Source organism: Cinclus cinclus, chromosome 2 (genome assembly GCF_963662255.1).
Source record: "Cinclus cinclus chromosome 2, bCinCin1.1, whole genome shotgun sequence".
In the NCBI taxonomy this organism is placed as follows: domain Eukaryota; kingdom Metazoa; phylum Chordata; class Aves; order Passeriformes; family Cinclidae; genus Cinclus; species Cinclus cinclus.
In genome coordinates, this window is record NC_085047.1 from 37,958,921 (window position 1) to 37,983,628 (window position 24,708).

At 40.4% G+C, this 24,708-nt stretch overlaps 1 protein-coding gene across 2 annotated transcripts in view; it reads right to left on the minus strand.

The window, feature by feature from the left end:
- Positions 1-21,046, minus strand: part of NOX4 (NADPH oxidase 4) — a 98,033-nt gene extending 76,987 nt beyond the window's left edge. For both annotated transcript variants that reach the window (XM_062514223.1, XM_062514222.1), the window contains exons 1-8: positions 20,990-21,046; positions 20,165-20,260; positions 11,013-11,123; positions 9,933-10,017; positions 9,175-9,272; positions 7,299-7,326; positions 4,992-5,064; positions 330-410 (exon numbers count right to left, since the gene is read on the minus strand). In XM_062514223.1, coding sequence (XP_062370207.1) covers positions 330-410; positions 4,992-5,064; positions 7,299-7,326; positions 9,175-9,272; positions 9,933-10,017; positions 11,013-11,123; positions 20,165-20,260; positions 20,990-21,046 — 629 coding nt within the window. The remainder of the gene's footprint in view (positions 1-329; positions 411-4,991; positions 5,065-7,298; positions 7,327-9,174; positions 9,273-9,932; positions 10,018-11,012; positions 11,124-20,164; positions 20,261-20,989) is intronic.
- Between the last annotated feature and the right edge of the window lie 3,662 nt (positions 21,047-24,708).

Consider the following 24,708-nt stretch of genomic DNA (forward strand, 5'->3'; position numbering starts at 1 on the left):
GGATGAGCAACTTTGCTTCATATTCTTGTCTCAGCAAACAGGTAAGAGGGGGCAGAAAAAGAAATTGTTTTCTTGATTTCTCACCAGACACTCAGCAACGTAACTGGAAAAGGAGTAATCTTGAAAGTGAAGAACTGCATGCTAGTTGGCTGTAACACACACATCTCCAAGCTACAGCCTGATCTTTATTTAAACACACACCAGAGGACAACGTCTCATCCCAGAGTTGGCCCACTGTCCTCAAGCAAGCTTGGGAAAGGCAGCAATCAAGGAAACTGCTCCTTCTGGTTGTGCTTCAGGAAAAGTAAAAATATTTTCCATTTACTTACCCAGAAACATGCAGCATCAGCAGCATATAGAAGACAAAGAAAAGGTTGTGTGTATACCAGAAGATGTCATAGTTTGAAACCCTGAAAAGAATAAACCATGGTTCAATGCTGTTTCAACTCAGATGGAATCACTGCTAATTAAAAGCAGACCTGTGCACACAGAACATCATTATGCACTGCACAGTCATGCAAAATAGTCAAAAGCCTAGAATGTTTTCCCACAGGCACACTGTACTTGCACACAATTAAGTGTTGAGAGGAACAAGTGACTGGCAGAGAAGTAACAAGCTGAGAAGGAGAGGTAAAGGTGTAGAAGTACAGAGCCAGATGGAGAACTTTTCTGAAACCAGGAGATTTGACTGCTTTCACAGCTCCTAGTTAGTGTCCATGAGATCCTTATAGCTGGAATAGTTCTTCCACTTCCAGTCTCAAAACTCAGCCTCCTTAGAGTGGGTGTCACCTTGCATTCTCCCTGCCCCAATAGAATTTAACATGTCACTAAGGCTGCAGCACACCAACAGGTAGCATGGACAGCAGCAGAAGGGCCAGTGGGAAGGCTAAGCAACTTGTGAGGGTATGGAGTGGAAGGAGATAGAGGAAGAATAGGACCTAGAGCAACAAGAGACAGGTAGGAGAATTTCCAGGGCAGGAAGCCACATACATTACTGCTCCAGGACTGATGGTCTTGGGAGAAACAAGAACATTATCACTGTGAGATTGGGAGAAGTGAAAATTGCACTTCCTTTTACCAGTAATTTGCTAGACAATATTAAAAAAAAAAAAAAAAAAAAAAAACAAACAAAAACCCATAGATATCTGGAACTGTTTTCTGTTAAACTTGTTTGGTTTGCTTTGTTTTTTTTTGACTAGAAGTTACCAACAACAACAAAATGGGTAAGAAAATACACCACAGCATACAGACACACCTCTCACACTACACAGCATGGTAGGAGAGTCCTCTCTAAAACCAAAATACCTACTACCCCTATTCATAAACCAAAACAATGATTAAATAAAAAATATCTTCTTTAGCTCTGAGAACATAGTTTAAGAAGCTATTCCTCAGGGACAGCTAACTTCTTTTTTTTCCAGAATGTTTTCCGTCCTATGGTCTTCTACACAACCAGCTAACTGCTCTTCCTTCAATACAACTGAAACATACACTGCATTTGATTCTTTCAATACAGGACTTATTTGTTTTCTTTCTCAAGAGAGGAAAAATAACTTTCGTAATCCAAGGGATACCAAAATAAAATCCAAGCCAGCAAAGTAACAAAGAAGGAAGCAAAGGAGGGAAAAAGGAAGCAAAGGAAGGAATACAGCAACAGCAAGGGGCTCTGAAATGCCCCCTCCACCCTGCCACTCTTCCCCCAGTCAGCACTACGTTAACACTTTTGCCCCCTTGAAGCTGCTCAAGACTTTTCTAACTCCCCATGCCCTGGGAGGCATTTCCACTCAGTCATTCATCAGCATCTATAACAGGTTGTGGGATTAATCATCCATAACAGGAAAATAAGAACAGTGGTGTGCAGAGTGGAAGCACCAATTGGAAGGCACAAAGAGAGTAAAATTTACCCACCGTCTCAAAATTGGTCATGGAATCCTAGAGTGGAACCTTAAAGAAGGTCTAGGTTAAACCCCCATACCATGAGAAGGGACAAGGACAGGTCCTGGAGCTCTGGTTTAATTTGGTTTCATGCCATAATACTAAAAGTTGCACACTGAATGTTTTATTGGCTCTTGGGCACCTTTTTCAGAATGCACCAATTTTTCAAAATTTCAGTGATGAAAAGTCAGTCCCTGGACTGCTTCTGACATGTTGTTTTCAACAGCTAATTATTGCTACTGATTAGAATTACCATACACTTCTTTCCTGAACACATCTAAATGTCAGCTTCCAGCTTGCTGAGCATTTTATTCTTCTTTCAGTACTCCTACAGATACCTCTGCTATAAAATTCTGGTTCCTCACATGTATCAAGTTGCTATAAATGTGAGCAGGCCCTCTGAACTTGACCTCCTTAAATTGTACGGGTATGTAAATCCTTGAACCTCTTACCATGAAGTATATTTTCCAACACTGTAATAATTACATATTTCTTACTTGTATCTTTAAACTGTGTATCCTACAGATACATAGAGTATTCTAATATAGTCAATCATCTTCCTATTGATACACACAAATTTTTATAGCTCTTCTGAACATTTTTTTTTTTTACTTTCTTAGGGCTTATAATAGACATTATTCACAGAGTGGATGCATTTCTTAGGAATGCAGAGTCCTGAAAATTTGAGGTAAGTTGAATATTTAATTTTGGTTAACCTACTTTATCATTTTTCAGATGAAGACCTGCAAGAGTTAATTTACTCCATAATGAAAGGGGAATTTATCATGCTTTAAAGGGACACACTAAGCAGCACAGTTCTGGAAAAATATTTTTAATCTTGCTACAGACAGTTTTGAAAAGGAAGATATATGTGGTAGTTTAGACCATGAAATTGAAGACTAGAATATTTGGTTACAAAAATAGATGGCACTGCAGCACCTTATTTTCTAACATTCTTTTGAATACATAACTTCCAAACCTTAAACATCATTAATTTTAATTTTAAATTTTAAATTTTTAATTTGGAAGAAATGTCAACATTTATTGACAGGATTTATTGTGTTTTCTGATAACTTCATAACCCTAATGAAAACAACTACTAGACAAAAGATGATGGTCTAATTCTCAGGTAAGACATGGCAAAAATTTAGAAAATTTTTTGACTTATAATCACTTTCCCATTTTAAAACATTAGCAGCTAATTCAGTCCTTCTAGTACTTATTTCCACAATTTACTGAACAGGGAGAAAAATAGGACAAATGCATAGAACAATTTCAGGAAGAACATAAAAAGGAAGAAACCACTAAGCAGGTCAGCATGCAAGAGCAGATTAGGGCTGAAATCCAAGACTATAACACCCTCTGAAACACTTTTTAAAAGTTCAGTTCTGATGGACAGTGAGCATTTACAATTAACTTTCCTAACCTGTACTGTATAGTCATTATAGGGCACATGAGAATCCACAGGGAAGAGATTGAAAAGGGACCGAGAGATGCATGCAGCAACTTGTTTCCTTAGGAGGAAACACTACAATAAAGAAAAGCTTGAGCTCTATGCCTGAGGGAGAAGCCAGGATAAAATTTCCAAGTAAGAATTATTGCTAGGGTAACAGGAGATGCAGATTAACTCTTTTGGGACTTCAATTCTCCTGGCTAGATGGCAGAAAACTGGGAAAGTATTTGCACTTACAGTAACTGTGGAACTAAAAAGTATGTAACTTCAAAAGATGTTGCATGAACCCCAAAATTATTTTCAAAAATGTTTACAACTACATATATTTTTCTAAGTTACCCAATCACTAACACATGATGTTTTTCTAATTTAATTTGGCCTTGAGGAAGACAGGACTTTGCTCTAGCTTAATGTTGAAGAGTAAAGTACTAGTTTTATATTTCCATCTTCCCAAAACTGCCTTTCTTTTGCAAGTAGAGCCATCTGTGTGGACCATGTAATGTGCAGCCATGCTATATCTGGAGCAGCAGCCTAATCCTGCACTTCTGTAGCCTTCAGTGCCTCACAAAAGTCTCAGCCCTGGAAGAAGCCTTGTCTACTGAAAATGCACAAGTATTTGCTGAACTTCTTTCTCAAATCACAGAATAACATTGCCAGGTAAAACAGCCACTCAGGAAAGACAGATTAGTTCAACAAAGTTCATAGCCATGTATCTAACTGACATCAGTGGAGCACCATTAATGTTTGAAGATAATTAATATATCCTTCCATGCTTGCTGAATTGAGGTGATGCACTTACATAGACAAGCTGTGAATTCAACCTCTGTAAAAAGGTTGTAACACGAAGGTGTTATTTTTACTTGTTCAATTGCAGAATCCAAGCCTTCAAAAGACTACAGCATCGGGGCTAGACCCCCCAGGCTACCAGTCATTCACAGGTACTATCATATGTGTTCATAAACATTGCTACAGAACGTCAATGCACCAGAGGACCAAACCTTTAGAAATTCCAGCAGCTGCTCTGAGTCAATACTGCACTGCTGCTTGGTATATCATAATTCACATTAAAAAGAATGTATGTGACAACCAGAAGCAGATCTCTTAAAAGAAACATTCTACTTCAGTAGCATAATTTTGTATCGGTTTGTTTCGTTGCTGATAGTTTAGGGTTTTGTTGGTTTTTTTTGTTTGGTTGGTTGGTTGGTTGGGGTTTTTTTTACTTTTTTGTCACGATTTATTATTACAATTAATCGGTGAAAATAGTTAAGACAACAATAACAACTTATTTTTCTTCCACTGGACTTAATTTATACGCTGGACAGAACTTCCTATATGCTGAGTTTACTGCCTCCCCTACAGGAGTAAAAGAACTATTTAAATTTTTAAAGATCCACATTTTTAACTCAGCACACTCATTAAATAGTATTTTTTTCAGAAGGCAATTCAATCAAGTCTTGTAATTGTTGTCATACAAAAATCACTGTGCTAATTTTACTACAAGATAGGAAAAAAAAAAGGACAAGGAAACTGGTACTTTTAACACTCTAGTTCAGTAGGACAATATGATTACAGAAATGGCATTTTCAGCACAATGACATCTTACCTGATGGCATACGTGGAAGCTGTACACATTAGGAATAATACTAGCACCATAATGACTCCAGTCAGACCTGGAACTAAAAGGGACAAAACTTACATTTGAATTGTGAAGAGGTATCCTTGCCTACTATGACCTTTTAACGTACAAATCATGATTCAATCAAACTCTTGAATATACTTCTCTCTTGAGGGCAACTCATATATCAAACCAGATAGGAAAGAAGAGCTCTTGTGTAATTTCCCATCTTCCCAAAGAAAAGTACCCTTTTCCTTGCATTTCATCGTGCATCACAATTTCTTATTTGTCTTTGCTCTTGTCATCTTTTGCTTGTGACATCTGTGTCTAAGCAGGTAACTAAGAACAAACACTGTTTACTTGCAAGACTGACAGCACAACTTTCTGTCGCTTTTTTATTCCAAACACTACACTCTGTTGATCATGACAATTAAAAACCTGTTCAGGGACAGAATTTCAAGCAAATCAATTTCTATGCAAGCTGTCACTACAATTTTTTGCCAGCCCATTTAATTCTGGAATGAGGAAGAGCCTGGAATTACTCTCCATGGTATTGTATCACACTTGAAATGGTTGCCCACAGAGCAAGGTCTCTGAGAGGGATCTGCAGCCAGCACTTGGGAAAGAAATGTTAAAAATATTAACGATTTGACTCATCTGCTCAAATGAAGAATTGTATAAGAACTAGTTTATCCTCAGATCTTTAAGTCAAAGGAGAGATAACCTCAAATCTTATCTTTTTATAAACTTCTCAATACCCACTCATTGAAAAGTCTGGTACCCAAAATCTGACACACCAGAAATCACTCCTCAGTTTTTACAGCTCTGTAATCACTGGAAGCTTTGCCATTGACTGCATAAAAAAAATTGAATTCCCTCCTTCATGGAAAGATCCAAATTAAAAGCATTAGCAGTAAAAAAAAAAAAAAAAAAATTCTGTCCAGTGCCTCCTTTTTATTTTTTCTCAATCTGATTTGATGTGTAGTGTGCAATGAATTTCAACTCTGAACAAATACCTCCAATGCAATTGCAGCGCAGCACTTGATCCAGCTTCCTACACTGTCACTAAAGCCAGAGGTCACCTTTTATGTCCAGTTTTTCAATTATCTTCTCTGTCAAACTGAAAGCCCTCACAGTCTTGCCCCAGTTTATCAGTTCAGTTTTAGTGTTTCCTCTCTGCCCTGTCCTGACTCTCCTTTCCTTCACTAAATATAATCTTGAATACTTGCTCCTCCCACAGTCTGCCTCACACCCTTATACAAGGAGGCTCTTCCCTGGATTGACCTGAAAAAACATCATCACTCTATAAATCCTTCTGATTCCTTATTCCTTCTGTTTGCTGTTCTGAACTGTCTGGGAAGAAACCAGGAGTTTTTTGCTTATTTGCACAGCTCCCAGTGCAGGAAAATCTTGGTCCCTGCCTGGGCACTCCTTCAGCACAAACAGTACATGTTAATTACCAGTTGTTAAGACAGTGAGTGAACAGAGTAATTTTAAATTTAGGATAACTCTGACCTCAGTTTGTCAGTTCACTTTCTCCCTTCCTCTTCTCTCAACTCAAAACCTTCCTAAGGATTTTTGAGAAACCCTGGTGCGCCAGCTGCTAATTCCAGCACACCTATTTGGATTGACAAACCTAGAACCACTGCTGTCTGTTCACAGATCTGATTCGACTGCACCCTAAATGCTACCAAGCCAAGACTTTTGTGTTTGACCCAAATAAAGCAGAAAGCATGATGGCACCAGAAAGGAACTTTATCTGCTTATGAAGCGCTACAGCTCAGACTGGTGCCTGCCCCTCCATAGCCAAACACTTCTCTCTTCTAAATTCTTGCACCAAAAAATGTCTTCTTCTATTTATTCTGTATGAGTGCTGAAGCCTGATACCCATGTAACAATTTAGATTGCTCAGAAACCCAACCAGCCCTTAAATAAACCAGCTGAAGCAAAAAGACTGATTTGCCATTATGTTTCTTTTTCTAGAAATTGGATCATTTAGGAATTTGGTTTTAATATAGGGAGAATCTCTGTTTGAAACTAATGGACTTCTGCTGACTCATCTGTACAACAAGGGGTTTGAAGATGCTGCTTATCCTACTACTGGGCTTATGTAACTCCTGCCTTCTGATTACTGGATAAGCAAACCCAGGTTATATTAACACAAACAACACAACTCCAGATAGCTGAAATGAATGAAGCAAATGAAGCATGCCAATACAGGGCCAAAAGAAGTTTTGTCTGCAGAGTGATGATGATAAGCAGCCAACTTTTCTCATTCAGTTTTGCAAGGCTTACCAGTTGTAAAAAGTAGTTTCCTTGGGTCCTGAAAAAAAGACAAGCAAAAACTATTAAAATAAACATACAGCATGCTATAATTTGAATAATTGTATAATATTAGTAGCCCATGAAGCTCACACATTTTAAGACATAGGCAGTCCCTAAATCTGGAAGCAGGAATGGATTTGGTATTTGGTAACAGTTTACATTGCTGCAATTCAACAAAAACTAAACCTTTAGCCTTTGTATTCCCCCAGCAAAAATAATTCTGATCTATAACCTGGATTCAGATAACTTTACAGATAATTGTTCTTTGAAAGCTTAACTTTACTCAGTTACCTCATCACTTTGGGAGGACAAAGTGAAGCAGAAGAGTTAGAGGTTTTGAATTTAAATGTAAGACAAGAGACAAGCATTTTACTGCCAGCTACTTCACCAAGACATTTGCAGTGGACTATAGTGAAGCAAGACTGAACACAAGGAATCTGACAAATGTTCCTGTGTCCTTCACCACATGTGAAAGGAAGAAGGCATAGTTCAACATCAGGGAAACTGACTCACTTCCCCTGATATTATACTTCAAGAGATTTTGTCTTCACTGTTTGGAAAACTATTTTATTTAAACTTGCAGTAAAATGTAGTTAGGGGAGGTGAGAAGTTGTCATACAGGACAGGAAAAATTAAGTGACCCTCTTTCTGACCTTGTCTGCATCCAGATGTGTGTACCCAGGAAGAGAAGATGAGAGCTGCATCCAGACTGTCCACCACAGTTTAAAAAGGGATGTAAGTGGGACTCAAGTACAAAGGTGCAAGAGCTATTAAAGTACCTAAAATTTAGGAGTTTGATCCTAGAGTTCCTAAAAACTTGCTACTGTCTCCATTTGCTATTGCAAAATTCCTAAGGGTGCTTAGAAGAGGCTTAGAACCCTGACACATTCTCGCCTGAGGCAAGCTCCTGTTGACCTTCCTGGGGAAGCAAAGTCTATCAGACTACTCCTAACACAAGCAGACACACAGTTCAACCCAGAAGCTCAGCACAACCCTTGGTGCTGGCATGTCTGTCTGCCACTGAATAGCTCAGTGATTAGATCATTCACCCAGGGAGTGAAAAACCTTGGTTGCTGGTCCTTGTGCGCCTGGACTGAGTCAAGCTATCTTTTCCAGGAAACTATGCAGCTGGGATAGGATCATTCTAAACTATTTCCTAATGAAACTGGTAGAAAAGAAATGCAGACCAGAGACTAGAATGAACACAAACAAGAGAGAACTTGACTGCAGCCCAAGAAGAAAGGGTGCTGGATCTTGCTTCTAAAATCTGCAAAATATCTCTCCAGAGCCAAATACTCCAGTAATCACCTGGCCAAGGGACTAGGAATCTGATATTTCTGCAAGAGATCTGCACCACACTCAGACAAGGCACACAAATCAAGTATTTCTCAAGTGGAAATCAGTTCATGTAGATAACTAATTCCATGCTTAGCATGTATAGTCATACATGCATTCACTGTAGCTGAAAAATGCAAAATCAGTTTCAAATCTCACTGTATTCAAAAGAGTGGAAATGCAGAACAAATTTGCCAAAAAATCAGCAGAAATGTGTTAACCAGGCCCACCCAAGGAACAGAGAGAAGCAAGAGAACAAGGTGCAAGGTGAAAATTTCAGATGATTTCATTCTCCATCTAATAATCAAACAAACAGGACTGAGCCTTGATGGTTTTAATACATGCTTTGTCCAGAGAAAGAAATACAATCCACAGGAATCCACACTATGGTGAGTTTCCAGTGCATGAAACAGGAGCGCTGTATAAATCACACGATAGCACTGAATATGCAAATATTCATATATTTAAATTATATGCTTAACACTAAAATATGAAAGGAAAGCTGGCTCACCTCACCACGATAGCTTGCTGCATTTAGGGTCACAAATTCTTCATTGTAGTTCTCAGAAAAGTTAAGAGCATTCACCAGATGAGCAGCAACATGTAAGACTAAAAAAACCCAAAAAACTGAGTAAAGCTGAGGATCTGTAAACAAGTGCTGGATGTTCCCTGTGGTCACCCAGATGCCAAGATATAATCCCATCACTGGCGTGGGGCATACCAGGGACTAAGGAATTCTTAATTATTTTTCAAGAGTAAAACAGCTTATAAATATTAATGACAGAAAGCTATATGCATTTGAGGTATTTTTTTTAACACTACAACAGTGATTTCTGTACTGCAATGCTTTAGCTGAGAGACAACATTCAAAGGTGTCCAGCCAAGAATATTTCTCCTTCACCAAACTAGGTAGCTGTCTCCATTGCTCCCTCCTCTGAAGGTGAGCCCGTAGTACCCTGCTTTTCCACTCCAACTCCTTAGGCATAATGAGGGTTCATTTGTAATGGAAGATTTTGACCTGATCTCCTATACCTGTCTTCTAAGAAACTGGCATTTCAAGGAAAGGTTTGACATTAGAATGCATGCCCATATGTTTAAAGCAAAAAAATGAACCAAAACCCACACACATTTGAGAAAGCATTTACAATTTAAGACGAGCAAGCACAGAGCAAGACTACCCCCAAATGTACTACAGCAGAAAAACCACCACTAAGTACTGCATCAACGTGCTTCCAAAACATGCTGCTGCTCAGCACAGTAAGATCTCACCTGAAAAGATGCATATTGTAACACCACATGTCACATGGAAAGTTTTACTTTTATCTAGCAGCCTTCTGGTTTTCTTGCTGGCAACCTAGTAAAAGAAGAATTCACGTAATCTCTTCCAAAACAAAGCAAAGAAAAAAATACTAACAGCAGCTGTGGCAATAAAACAGCAACTTCAGTTTTTACTAGGTTTAACACCTTTGCAAGCATAGTCCCTAAACTTAAAACCTACTAATTATTTAATTTTTTTATGCCAAGAAGACAATTTTGAGGACTTAATGAAGAAATTACACAGATGGCAAGAGTAGATAATGTACCTCCTGGCCTTAATATTTAGGAATTCCAGCAATAATTGTGAAGGCTTCCCTGACTTCTATAAGCAAGATCAAAAGGAATGGTATATTTGCATACATATCTGCATCTATAGGCATCAAATCTTATAGATATTGTCATATGATTAACAGAACTCACAGGTTCAATTTGCAAGCACCTAGCAAACACAAATGCTCCTCAAAAACATTATTTATATTTCTGTAAAAGCAACGAATCACAAAGAAGCTAAACCATTGTTTCTCCCATAACAATATACATATATTATATATATATATATATATACACACACATATACATATATATACATATAACAAATGTATCAGGTTGGGTGTTTCAATAGGAAGTTCTATCACCTCCAGTAGGACAGCTGTAGTCATGCAGAAACAAAGTTGAGTTTACTCTGTTGAATTCCATCAGGAAGCACTTGAGAGGACACATAAGAGTGTCCTTTCCACTCTTAAGAGTTTGGAAAAACAGGGGAGAATTCAACTGGCTACAGCTCCACAGCAACTCCCCATCCTTCAAAAATGCACTGAAGAAACCACCCTCCCAACAGGTCCGATCAAACCAGGCAATGCCTGTCTTCAAAGGAGTCACGAACCTAGGCTAAACGTCTGATACTTGCAGCATGCAGGCACACAGTGTAGAACAAACAGGGACATAACAGATTTTTTCTTTTTCTATTATTTTTACACTGAACAGAGACCAGAGCCCTCTACTGCAGCACTGCATTCCGAGGACAGTACTCACCTTCTGGGATCCCCGCAGGAAGGCCAAGAGAACGCGGCACATCGGCAGCAGGACGAGGCAGCAGTTGAGATTGAGGACAGATGCCGAAGCTCTGCTAACACACAATCCTAGCTGAACAAACATTGCAAGAGTTAGATTATGGGAAGAAAGGAATGGTTCGTGTGTCAGTACTGTCTCTTTCTTTGCTGTGAAACCAAATGGCTCCCGTGCTCTCAGTACCCATCAGAATAGTGGAGCCTCATGATGTTTTATTGTACTGGAGAAACCACGGTTCACACAGCATGCTATCCTGCCCTCACAGGGAAGGAAACAGCTCTCATCTTTACATCGAGAAGTTATGAAAATTTAATTCTGTCAACAATAAATGACAGCTTTCTACCAGAAGAGCCAATATCCTCATCAGTGCCCAAAGTCACATGGAACAAAACATCTGAGACAACAGTAAGTGTCCACTGAGAAATCACCTGAAAGCTTCAACTGACATAACTAAATAAAAAAGAGTGATAAATATGATGACACTAGACAGCCACTCAAGTGTAACGATTTTCTGTTAAGCCACAAAAAGATGCAAAAAAAATATTGATTCAGTCAAACTGAAATGGTCATAGTGTTTCAAGGACTGTTATAGAATTGACACAAAATTCCTTTATCCATTCACATTATGCAATGCCATATTTGGACATAAAGAAAGCAGGTTTTCTTCAGTTTAACTGCTCAATAGCTGGGAACTGTAATAAAATCTAATTTCACTAATGCTTTCACTGATATATTTGGAACTTACATAATTAGAACAAAAACACTTGTCAAATAAATGAACAAAGCACACATTCATGTCATAAACCTGTATTTTTAATCCTATTATATTATCTCATTAATTTATGATTTTTAAAAGTTAGCAAAATACCATTGTTCTCCTAGTTATTAGGTTGGATTACCATTTTACTAGGTTATATAAAAGATGCTTTTAGACTGTCAACAGATTTCTGGAAGGATATTCCTTACACTGTTCTCAAAACCCCATGTATTTCAACTCCTGAAATAAATTAGTAGAAAAGTATTATAATATTAAAGATAACTCAAATACTGCAGGAGCATGTGAATGAGTTGAACAGGTACAAACTATCTAATAAAAATAATTAAGATGTATTACCTTTTCAAAAAGAAGCTATGTAAAAAATGAGCATGTTTTACTTTCTCAGACAAAAAAGTAATCTGTGAAAGTCTATTATATTCTTATATTTGTTATCAAGAAGAAACAAAATTTACAGACTTATGTTTGTGTCACAGAAATGGATGAATATATAAGCTAGTAAAAACAAACAGAATAACTCCACTACAGAATATCTTGCAAGAGAAAAAGCACAACAGTATGAAAAGGTTTCTAAATATCAGTAGTATAAAACATTACAACTTCCTACTATCACAGCTGGCAACATCCATGTACTTCACCTGCTCTGCAGCACACCTGGGCACAGCACCAGGAGGCAAACAGAAGGTAAAGTTGTTCAAACTACCTGAAGAACCAAGCTCTGCACCTAAATCTTTTTTCTCTTCCAGCTTCTTTACATTATTCAGTTAGACCTAAGTGCTGGGGACCGTCCTCAGCAGACCCTACCAGCTTCCACAGAACAAAGCAGTCACAAGTGCACCGTCTCTCAAAAGCTGCCCATGAGAAGTAGGAGCAATTACCCCACAAAATGTGCTCTACCTTGTTCTCTACCATGTAAATGTGGCATCTCCAGCAAAAAAATCCCAGGAACAGATCATCTCCAACCTACTGAATGATAGAAAATAAGACTAAAATGAGCCGTGTCACTTAGTTCTTTCCCACTCTCCAGATGTCCTCTACTATTTCTTCCAATGTACTGTTAATCCTCTTTTTCCTTACATAAAACCTCCTTTGCTTGTATTTCATCTGTTACTTCACTCTCTGATCACTTGCACAATGAGAAATTTTTGTTGCTACTCCTTCCTCATAAGCCATGTTCTTCAGACCTTAGGCCATTTTCTCCCCCCGCTCTGGAGCCTTCCAACTAGAAATGACCCTTGAACACACTGGACTTAATGAAAAGAAAAACATCTCTATAATGCACTGTTTGCATACACAACACTCTCTTTTCATTAAAGCCTCTGAAGAAAAGCTAAAAATGAGCTATACGCCTCATTGAAGCAATGACTTCAGAAACATGGTCGTTAAAACATGTAAGAATTTTTATTGGGGCTCACTGACGTGCTACAGTATTGTAGTGATTCTATGGGCATGACTTGAAAAACTCAAGTATTATGTAGAAATAATGTTATGCAAACTCCAGAAGTAAACTGAATCATTTTTGTGGCTTTTGACTAACACCCAAAATCTGAAAAAGTTGAAATACACTTAATGAGCAGTTTGGAAATTTTAATAACTTCTGTTGCGTGGCCTATATGACACAACATTAGTTTCTCAAGAATTTTTGTTGTCTTTGAGTTTAAACATCAACCAGGCATGGCATCAGTTATCCAAAACTTCCTTTACCAAGCACAACAATTTTTCTTAGAAAGCTTCAACTAAACAATAGTTTGTTCTCAAAGAGAGTCAATCCTAGCCTGTATAGAGTTAAGTAAATGAAGTAACTCATCAGAGTTCAAGAAGCATTTGGACAGCACTGTCAGGCACATGGTATGATTCTTGTGATGTCCTGCTCAGGGCCAGGAGCTGGACTGATGGGTCCCTTCCAGCTCAGCATATTCTGTGACTCTAGGTAAAATGCTAAAGAATTTAACAAGTCTAAATCACCAGTGATGTGTAGAAAAGGTTATCCTACTAACCTTCCTTTGTTTTTCTCAACTATTCAACAAATAGCAAATATTCATTCATAATGTGAATACTGTGGAAGAATGAATGTCCTTACATTCACTGTAATTCAATGCTATCAACACCTGTACATAAAAGAAAAGAAAAGAAAAAAAAGAAACTAAGAAAAGAAAGACCAGCAAACAACTGCACTTCCAAGGAAGTATGACTCAAATATTAAAATAATGTTACCGATGGTTCATGTAAGGTTTTATTCTGAAGAAATAAAGTTCAGCAATATTTCCTGCAACAAGCCCATGACTGATTTGCAAACAATGGTAAATACATCTAGAAATTCTTAAAATCAAAATTCGGGCAAAAAAAGAAAAATAATTTAAGTTTGTTCTTAATATATATTCAAAAGATAAAAATATTACCATGAAACCAATTCTTTTAAAATGGTTTCCAAGAGACCTCTTTCTTAATTTCCTTTGCATTGCCTGGGAAGCATAGTAGAAAATTAACACAGTACATTGTTGGATTTTTAAACAATAGTAGAATAAAGGATGATTTTTGCTCTAAGGCAACTCACTGGACCTAGAAGGGAATATACATCCTTATTAAGTAGTCAAGAAATGAGGTAAATATAATCCTACTTTATTCCTGAAGTTTTTACTGTCTTAAAAAACCACGTTACTGCATGTTACTAGCATGTGAAATTTCTGCATGATCAAAAAGAAAAAACACATACACACACAAAATCTTTGCTGGACACTGTTTTATCCAGCTTTGCTGATACTAAATCCAAGCATTCAACCACCTCCTTTCACAATCTGCCTACTTGGTACAACATACACTGGTATCTGATTCCATGGAGATGCAAAGAAGCATAGAAAAACTAAAGAATTACTTGAATTTACAGAGTAAGTCCGTGGCAAAAAGAGTAAGGAACTGGACCATCCACAAACTCAAATCCTAAAAACTAGGTTAGATTTTTCCTCCAGACAAGTAAAAAGGAATCGCCACCTTCTCCAAAGCAGTATGGAAGAGCTCCAAAACGTAAGTTCTCCAGTTATCCCTGCCTGATGTACAGTCCCACAGAAATCCAGATGGACTCGTGGCTGTGCTTATACAATATACAAAGTAGTACAAAGAAAAGAGAGAGTTCATGTTGTACCTTGCTGTAGCAAGAATGACAATGAGAAAATGAGCTTTCTCTGTCAGGAAAAGGGGCTCTCTCTGATAGGCAAATGATTTCAGTATTAGACTGAGAGCTGAAGTACCTTACTTTGTACCCAAGAATTCCCCAAAGTTCATCAGTTACAAATACAGAGATGAATGTTACCTGCAACTGCTGTGCACAGAAACCTGATATTTGATACATGGTTGCAAACTGAAGATTTCAACAAATACTGTCCTATCTTACCTCTCCAGTCAATCTTGTATCAAAAAATGTTAGAATAATGGAAACCCTTCCACACCTGAGATGATGTGATTCTGTTTCTCAAGAGTTCACTACCTAGAAGCAGCAATCCTAAACAGGTCCATGGTGCAATAGAGATGTCACACTTGATGCTGTCTCTTTCTTAAAAATTTTTCAATTCTCTTTGGTTCACAGCACATTGAAAGGCTCTGGCAAGACTCACAAGCCACATGCTGTGCTGTAGACACAGGTCACAGACCACCTCCCCAGATCAGTACTGGACCAGCCAAAGTTAGTTATTTTCCTAGGTGGAACAAACTGTGCTACACAACATGCTTCCTTTTGACTCAGCTTCTTTTTCTTCATAGAGTACTCCTCCTCTTGAGTAACAGAGCACTGATAATCTAAGATGAAAGCCAGAACTGAACCGTACGCACAGCAATTATTCCCCTTAGGCCTGTCAAATCTGGCTGGAGAGCTAGCACCAAAAACACAAAGCAGCTGAAAAGAAAGAAAATGTGAGGGTAGGGGAAACCTACCAGAAGATGTGAAAACATCTACAAAAGTTTGACTTGGTTTTGCTTCTGAAGAAGGAAGGCTTCAAAGAAGGACTCTATAAATCTCAGTCTCATGTACTACAACCCTTTAAAAATTATTTTAAGTGGTGCAGTATTTTTAATATGTATGGGGTATTTTCCTTGCACTGCTGAGAATCAGTATTTTCCCTGTTCACTTGTAACGCATCATACAGGCATTCTTTGAAGGTTTTCCATCTCTTCTTGTCTACGAGTTTAAGTCATGTTCCCATTTTATACACAGTTCCTTTGTGTAGGATGTACTCCTCCTTCTGCTTAAATCAGTCATTCAAACTGAAGAAAGCAATTTACTTAAACTTGAGTGCAGTAATAGCTTCCAACTTCTCTGATAATCTTCAAGCAAAGGAGCAAAATACACAACTCCCTCCAATGCTAAAATGTGCAGGGTAAGCAGGTTACAGTGTGGTTGTGCAATGACCAATGAAAGTGGAATTTGGTCTCAATTAGCAAAATCTGTCGTTACAATAAACTAGCAAGGAGAGACGTGAAAGTTACTGGAACGTATTCCAAGCAGTGACTAAAGGTGACAAATGCTATGCACAATACGGCACAGTAAGAAGGCAGCAATAAAAAAGCGAGGCAGCACCTTTTCTTTGCAGCCCCATTTTCAATTATTCGGTCTTTTCCCAAAGAGGTCCTTCTGACAATGCATTTTCTTCACTTTGGTCTGAAACCCAGAAGCTTATCTCTTGCATTAACATTTCACTACATGACAGTTATTTAAGCAGGGACAAGAGAGGGAATGGGTAAAGAGAGACCCTTCATGCCACAACAAAATGAGCTCAAAGCTCTTTCTGCTCACAGGGAACTCAAGTAACAAGAAACAAGCATTTCATTCAATGCTGTTAAAGCAAGACTTGAGCTCTATAAGGCCAGTACCAAATTTATGACTGATTTTTATTTTTTTTTTTGACAAGGCACAATCAAACTTGCTGGACAAAAATACAACCAAGCTATACTGAAGAGAGAAATCCTGATGTCTGTGAAGAAAAAAATCTAGGCGATTTTATTGACTGAGCAGACCAAAATCTCCAATAATGAAAACTTTGGAGTCAAGCAATTGAAGACTCTCCCTTTCTGTAACTCATGCCTACGCATTATAGTACCTACCATGAACACAAAGATGAGATTATTGCTTTCCTCTTTGCCAAACTCTTTTATAAGAAATTCGTGTCTGTTGGGGATTTCTTCATAGGCTTCTCTTCCTTAAGCAATGTAAGACCACAAGTTAACATCCATCAAGTCATAAAAAATTTATTTTTTTATTATCCGAACCATCTTTTTGAACCAGTGTTAACGAGTGCATTCACACAGTAAGACTATGACCTATAGAGTTACAAGCAATTCAGTATCCAAAGGGATGGTTCATCAATGCAAAAGTACTGGAAAGGGATTTACATCCACTAGGTTCTTGTAACACTTCACTGGCAAGCATTATATAACCACAGAATTATTCTGGTTGGGAGGGACCTCAGAATGTCTCTGCTCAAACCCCCTGCTCTAAGTTTTTTCAACACCAAACTCAGATTAAGTTTGCTCAGTTTTTTTTGGCAAATTAGATTTTGAAAACTCCCAGGAATAGAGATTGCACAGTGAAGAGCTCATGGTGTCATCAACAGAAGTCAAACTGAGTGAAGTAGAGATATTTGACATAAAATAACACTAAGTTTCCTGGTACATAAAAGGTTGATCAACCTCCTCCTACCAAATTACTGCCTTCTACTTATTTGTTCTCTTTGCACTTCCAGGACACCACCATGCTCTTAGTGCCTTTTTACAGGTGTAGAATTAAGGATCAGGGAGATTGTCATTGAAAGACTGAGTGAGAGTTAGGTATCTAAACAAATTTTAAATCCTGTCCTGAAGTATCTTGTTCAGCATCACAGAGAATACAATTGGAAAATAATAAATCTGAGCCTCATTCTTCTCCAGACAGCTGAAAGGAAGTAAATCACTTCAGTGACCACTGAATGAAAGACCAACCCCATTCTTTCTCCTTCACATCAGAAAGAAAAGAGATGGCATGAAAACATGGCACAGTTGAATACACTCAAAATATTCAGTCCAAGATCTCATTTCATATCATACTCTGCTTTCCTACACAAACTCTTCTTGTTCTCCATCCTCTTACTTGGTAAACAAAAAAAAATACCTGCGGTAAATATTTCCATGCTGCGAGTTCAAAAGCTCTTAAGGTGATTACAACCCATACTAAGTAAGAAAAAAAGCCAACTCCTTAGGGAATCTCACTGAGAAAATCCAGAAACTTTTTTTAATTCAAAAATTGCCCCTCCTTTTTTCGGCAACTTTGTTAGCTCTCTGGAAAAAGGAATCAGTTGTCATGGAAGTATCCATTAAAGAGTTCAATCTGTTAAGACAAAAAATATCAACTGTTGAATCATAAACAAAGATTTTAATCTAAAATCTCAAAATCTTGAGACACCAAGAAACAGCACAAAGGCTCTGCAAACCACTCACACAAGCACAGAACAGGGAGGAGACTGGTTATGCAGATGGGCCATGGGTCAGTAGCTATAAAAACTAAGAGCGAAGAAGAGGGGAAAAATTCCTGTGGAAGGCAACTGCAGCTGCAGTATTGCTTATGCCGTCTCCTGAAGAAACCAAATTAGGTTCACTTTTCCCAACTCTTGCAAAATAATCTCTATGATTAATATACGTACACAGATATAATGAAGAGAAGGGAGAAAGCTAACTTTGGGCTATACTGAAGATATTTACATGAACTGTAAAAAGTGAATTGCAAGTATATTTTATAGTCTTTAGTATTTTCAAAATGTTAAAATTAGTTTTGTAACTTTGAACTAAAGTATCTTTTGGACTTAGCTCTTCATTTTTAACCTTATTTTAGAAGTCCCTAAATTCTGCAGTACTTTTTCCCACAGTGGCAGACACAATTATACAAACTTAAAAGCATGACCTCCTAGTCCTCATCTCCTGACCAAGACAAGAAATCTGTTGTCTGAGTCATCTCACAAATTCCCAACACACATTAAGTTATTTTGCAAGTGTCTTCCATTTTGAAGTACAAGAAAACCAAATAAAATCCTAACCAGATGACGAGCTGGTACGAGGCAGACAAGTCATCTGAATTGATAGAAACTTGCTGATTGATACCAGCTGAAAATCTGGTCCAACATGTTACCCAAGAACATTTGCTTTACAAACAACCCATTTACTCTGCCAGGAACAAGCAGTTTTCAAATGGATACACTGGGCTGCAAAGCCACTAGAAATAAAAGTAAAATTAAACACATTTTTGTGCTTTTTCTGTCAAGAAAGTCACCAGCATGAAGGATTTAATTATTGTCATTCCCTTCTTTTTTGCACCACCTTTGCTAAGATTCATTCTTGAACACATCTGAATCAACCATAAGAAGAAAGAAAAAAAAAAGGGAGAAAATTGCATCAACTTACTCCTAAGTAAGATCACAAAACCTTATGGTACTGGCTAATTATGACAATATCGGGCACGTGAAACTATATACCCTGCATTTGCCAAAAAAATAAACTCCAGAGGCTACGCAGCAGATTAGGATGTGCATCATCTGTGTTTAATCCGAAATTAACTTTCTATCGAAATCCATGCCTGAGTCTGACATAGTGTTACAAAGCATTATGTTATTCAGCCACTTTTTTCCTAATTGTCAAATTCTGAGATACCTCTGGGCATTTTCCAGAAAGGTGTCAACCCTTACTCTATGCCTTTTTAGACATAAGTTTTTTTCAAATTAATACAATGGGTAACTTCTCAAGGCAGGCTGGTATCTCAGGTCTCCAAAGTATCATTTTGGGTTCATCTGTTGGTGGAAGGTGTTGCTTTTGCTAAATCAAAATACTTGTATCTTCATTAAACCATCCAGAATCAAAGAACTTATTTTTAGAAAACAAAACTAAAGTTATATGCATTGCAGTGACTGTACACAGAAAAGAGTATCCATGAGAATGACAAGGACTGAAGAAAACTAAGACTTATTAAAATAAGTCCCTCAGCTAGAATGTGTACTGCAATAACTGGATTGGAAAGAATTTGCCAACATGAGCCCATAGCTTGCTTAATGTGTTGATGATGAAAAGTGGAGCTCCAGTCATTTGTTGAGAATGTCTGTGCTCCTGTGTGCCGCTGGGAACACCGGGAGGGGAGAGGAGGGGAAAGAATAGCTGTCCCACACTTGACTGGCTCTTTTTCTTCTCAACAGTGTCCACTGTCTACTCCTAAACGACTGGTGAAAAGTTAACAGGCAGTTCGTGTCATCTTTGGTTAGCAAATGCATTCTGCCCCTTATCCCAGCCTTGAGCACACCCAATTTCCAGGGCAAAAAGTAATGTCCGGGTCACTCACCCCTAACATCTGATGCAAATAATAATACTGTAGTCCTTGATTATAAAGCAGGAAGGTTTTCCCGAAGAGCCATACATTCAGGGAGAGCCAGAAAAACTGAAATGAAACAGAAACAAGAGACTGTGAGTGAAAGTTACACGTGCGAACTTTTCAGTGTTCATTTCATTCATAAAACTCATAGGTCTGTAGTTACATAAACATATGTAAATGAAATGCGAAAGCAAACTTCATGCACAGAGTATGTTTTAAAATATTAAAAGGAAGTACCCCCATGTGGGAAACTTTCACTTTCATTGAACTTCACAAAACTTTTCCTGTCTTACAACAACCGAGAGCTGCCGAGGCACCCCCATACAAGACGCTATCCCAAATATTTAGCTGGATGCTGCATTTAAGAGACTCGTAGAATAAAAAGCAACAACAAAGAGACAAAGGAAGAAAGAACTTGACCTCTAGGAATCTGCATCTTCTGCCCCAAATTTTCCCAAACAGAGCCGAACAAAGGGCAAGCACGCGCACAGCGTGTGCGAGCCCGGCAGGGCACGGAGGCGGGCACTGTCCCGACCATGGCACCGCGCGCATCCGTCCGTCCATCCATCCATCCCTGCCAGCCGCACACCGGGACGCGCACGGGGCACGTCCCGCACACCCGCACCGAGAGCCCTGCCCCGCACGCCGGGCACTCCGCGATCCCCGGGACGAGGTGCGATCCCCGGGACGAGGTGCTCCGCCCGCCCCGACCCGCGGGGCAGCTCCCACCGGCCCCTGCTGAGCCTCCTCCGCGGGTCAGCCCCGCCGAGGGGACCCCCCCGGGGCCGCCCCTACCAGGAAGAGGTGCTTGCTCCCCTCGTTGGCCAGCCAGCTCCTCCAGGACAGCGCCATGGTGCGGGACGCCCGCGGGGCAGGACCGAGGGTGGGGGGGCGCCGGGCGAGCCCTCCTTTTCAGCCGGGCCGAGCCGCCCTCCCCTCTCCCCACCCCTCACCCCCCGCCCTGTCTTCCGGCCGCCGGGGCGTAGCGCTCCGGCCCCGCCGCGCCGCCGGCCGGCCCCCGGCTCCGTCCCGCCGCCGCTGCCCCTTTGTCCGCGGCCGAGCACCCGGGGCAGAGCGGAGTGCGGGGGGGGGAGGGCATCCCGGAGGGCAGCGTGCCCTGCCCTGCCCTGCCCTGCCCTGCCCTGCCCTGCCCTGCCCTGCCAGGCTTCGCTGCGCAGCGCTGAGCTGCGGCCGCTTCCTCGCATCCCCCACCTTGGGAAGAGCGTTTCCCCGCGGAGAATCCCGTCCGTGGGGATCCCACTTGCCCGACTCCCCCCATCCCCGCCCGGGCTGAAATGTGATACCGAAAGCAGGAGGGAGCGGGGGAGCAGCCGTGCATTCAACTGCTCTGCAGTTCGGGTGAAACAAAGAGGCTGTCCAAGAAACTACTGTTCGGGCAGTACGTGAGGCCCTCGAAAGCCGGGAAGGAACAGGCTGTGTTATTTATTTGTAGTCGAATCCTGCTCCATCAGGTGTCCCCGGAGGACACTAGAAGAGGCCGCCTCCTGCGTGCCGGCACAGCGGGTGTGCAGTCGAACAGCAGCCAAGAAAAAGGGGCCGTGGGCAATTCCATATCCAAAGTCTGGGTTGCTGCACTTTGCCGGCAGTCTGCTTTTGCTGGTGATCTTTGTGCTATGTTTGGGTCTGGTAAGGGTGGGCTTTGAGGGAAAGTTGCACCCTGTCCTGATTTTTATATTAAGAAAAACCTTTATTAAATAAATGCTTGCTAGCAGCTTTCAAACAGGACAGCCTTGAGAGTCAGAGGAACACTTCCACCAGGCATTGTGGTGCACACGTTGCTCCTCGAGATTGCAAGAGGTGGCAGCAGAGCAAGGCTGATTTTCTGGGAGATGCCAAGTCCAAGGAGCAGTGCTGAGTAGTCTCATCCAGTCCAGTTTGATCTGGCTGTCTTTCTCTTATATGGAAAGTTGCCATTTTTGGGCTTCTTATGAGTGCACACTAAGGATCTAGAGAAGAATGGAAGGGGTCAAAGAGCCATCTATCTGCAGTTTGTACAAAGGTGGAGAGAATGTCTGACCCATGTGTGGTCCCGGGAATAAAGAGTACAAGGAGGGCATGGCACCTTTGAAACTTAGTTGAGGGTATTTTTGCTGCAGCAAGAGCTCTGTCTCAACAAGTGGCAGGATTTCTCTGGCTGTATGAAGTTTTAGGTGAAGTTTTGAAATAGCAGGATTACATCCATTTCAGATCATCTAATCACACTAAAAAGAGAACTAGTGAAAGGGAAAATATATATTTTGAATTTAAGACTCAACAGAACCATAGTTTGATGCCAAGGCAGCCCTAACAGCAGAAGAAATAGCACAGTTTAAATATCTTGTTTGCTATTTCCATTCACTTCCTTGCTTCTGCTGTAATGCTAAGGAAAATGGAAACTGCTTACAGAGAATCAGGCTATGAATCTTCCCTGGACAAGCATGCATAAGCTGGAATGGCACAAAATAAAACTTGTAGGATATGTCAGGACTAATAACATGGGGCTTTGGCCAAAACTGAAAGTGAGGAGACACACGCAAAACCAAAATAATTTGCCCATGCTATATTTGCCTATTAGAAATGGTCCTGAGAAATCAGCTTATGCAGGATTTTACTGCCCACTCACTTGAAGCTGATGACTCATGAGCCAGCACTTCACTGCCTACTTAAAAAGTGCCATAAGGCATGTGGAGCACGACTCATGCTCGTCCACTTTGGATCCTACATCATATCTAGGTAGCAAGGAATGTGTTTTTGCAGAAAACATCCCTATTTTCCTTCTCCCTGGAAACAGCCAAGGCTTTGAATAATTAGCACAAGAAGAGACCAGTGCCACACTAATATATCAACATTCTTCCTCCACAGAAAAGGCTGAGTTAGTTTTCAGTTTTAAGCCATCCCAGATGTATATGAGCATGTGTCTTAAAATTTAAGAGCACTCAAAAATGACCATAGATGCTAGTATAACCCAAATAATTAGAAAAGTTATAATATGACTCTCAAACCATTTGAGCTCATCTCAGCTTTGTGGGCATTCATCGTCTGGTTATGATGGTCTTTTTGCTTTGTCCTACCAACTTGACTGACCAGTGCCAGGGTAGGCAGTCCCTCTGGATTCGGTTTGCATGGCCAGGTGTTGGTATTGAGAGGGCCTACAGGGGTGTCTTCTGTGAGAAACTGCTGGAAGCTTTCTCCATGTCCAGCAGAGCCAGTCCCAAGAGGCTACAAGACAGATGTGCTACTGGCCAGGGCTGGGCCAATAAGAAGTGGAGCTAATGACTCTGTGGTAATATATGGAAGGAGAGGGGGGAAAAAAACAGTTATTGTGCAGAGGTAATTGGTGCCAGAGAAGATCAGAGTGAGAATATGTGAGAGGAACAGCCCTGCAGACCCCAAGGTCAGTGCAGAAGGAGGGGAGGAGGTCTCCAGGCACCAGAGCTGAGATTCCCCTGCAGCCCCTGGTGCAGACCATGGTGGGGCAGCTGTGCCCCTGCAGCCCATGGAAGGCCAAAGGGATGGAGAGATCCACCTGCTTCCCATGGAGGAGACCCAAAATGGAACAGGTGGAATCCTGAGAAGAGGTTTTGAACACGTGGAAGGCCCATAAAGTGGAGCAGGGTCCTGGCAGGGACCTGCATACCTGTGGAGAGAGGACCCATTCTGGAGCAGGTTTCCTGGTAGGATTTGCACCCTCTGGGGAACCCATGCTAGAGCAGCCTGTCCTTGAAGGACTGCACACCCTGAAAGAGTGACCCACATTGTAGCAATTTGTGGAGAACTGTTTCAGGTGGGATGGTTGCTTCTCATTGGAGAAATTAATGGTGAACTGTCTGCCATGGCAGGGACCCTCATGCTGGAGCAGGGGAAGGACTCCTCTCCCTGAGCAGGGACATAATGACCATAACCCCCTTTCCCCATCTCCCTGCACTGCTGGATGTAGAGCTGGGAAAGAGGGAAGGTTGAGGGGAAGGTGTTTTTGAAATCCGTTTCACTTTTCATTATCCTGCTCTGATTATATAAGTATTAAATTTATCTAATAACCCCTATTCCAGTCGAATTTGCCTGTGACCGTATTCATGACTGATCTGTCCCAGTCCTTATAGCTACCCATGAACCCTTTATTCTATTTTCTCTCCCCTGTCCAGCTGCAGAGAGGAATGATAGAGAGGCTTTGGTGTATGCCTGGGATCCAGCCAAGGACAACCCCCTACACTGTCCTAGAGACTGAATATACAGTTTCTCTGATAATGTTTCTTCTGCTGCATCAGCAAAGTCACCCTGACTACACAGTCAACTTCCAGGCCTACTTCCCATCAACATCTTCTACACTCAAATTTACTCTTCTGATGTGTATTTGGGTACTTTACAACAAACACTTTGCTGAATGTTGTAGTCACTGTTGCAGACGTAGCTTATAGGTCTTCTTGTGCTGGAATTCTGCTTGTGCACCTGAGAGTGATCCAGAGTCAAATCACCTAAAGTGCCAGGTATCTCCATCTGTCAGCATGATTGTCCTG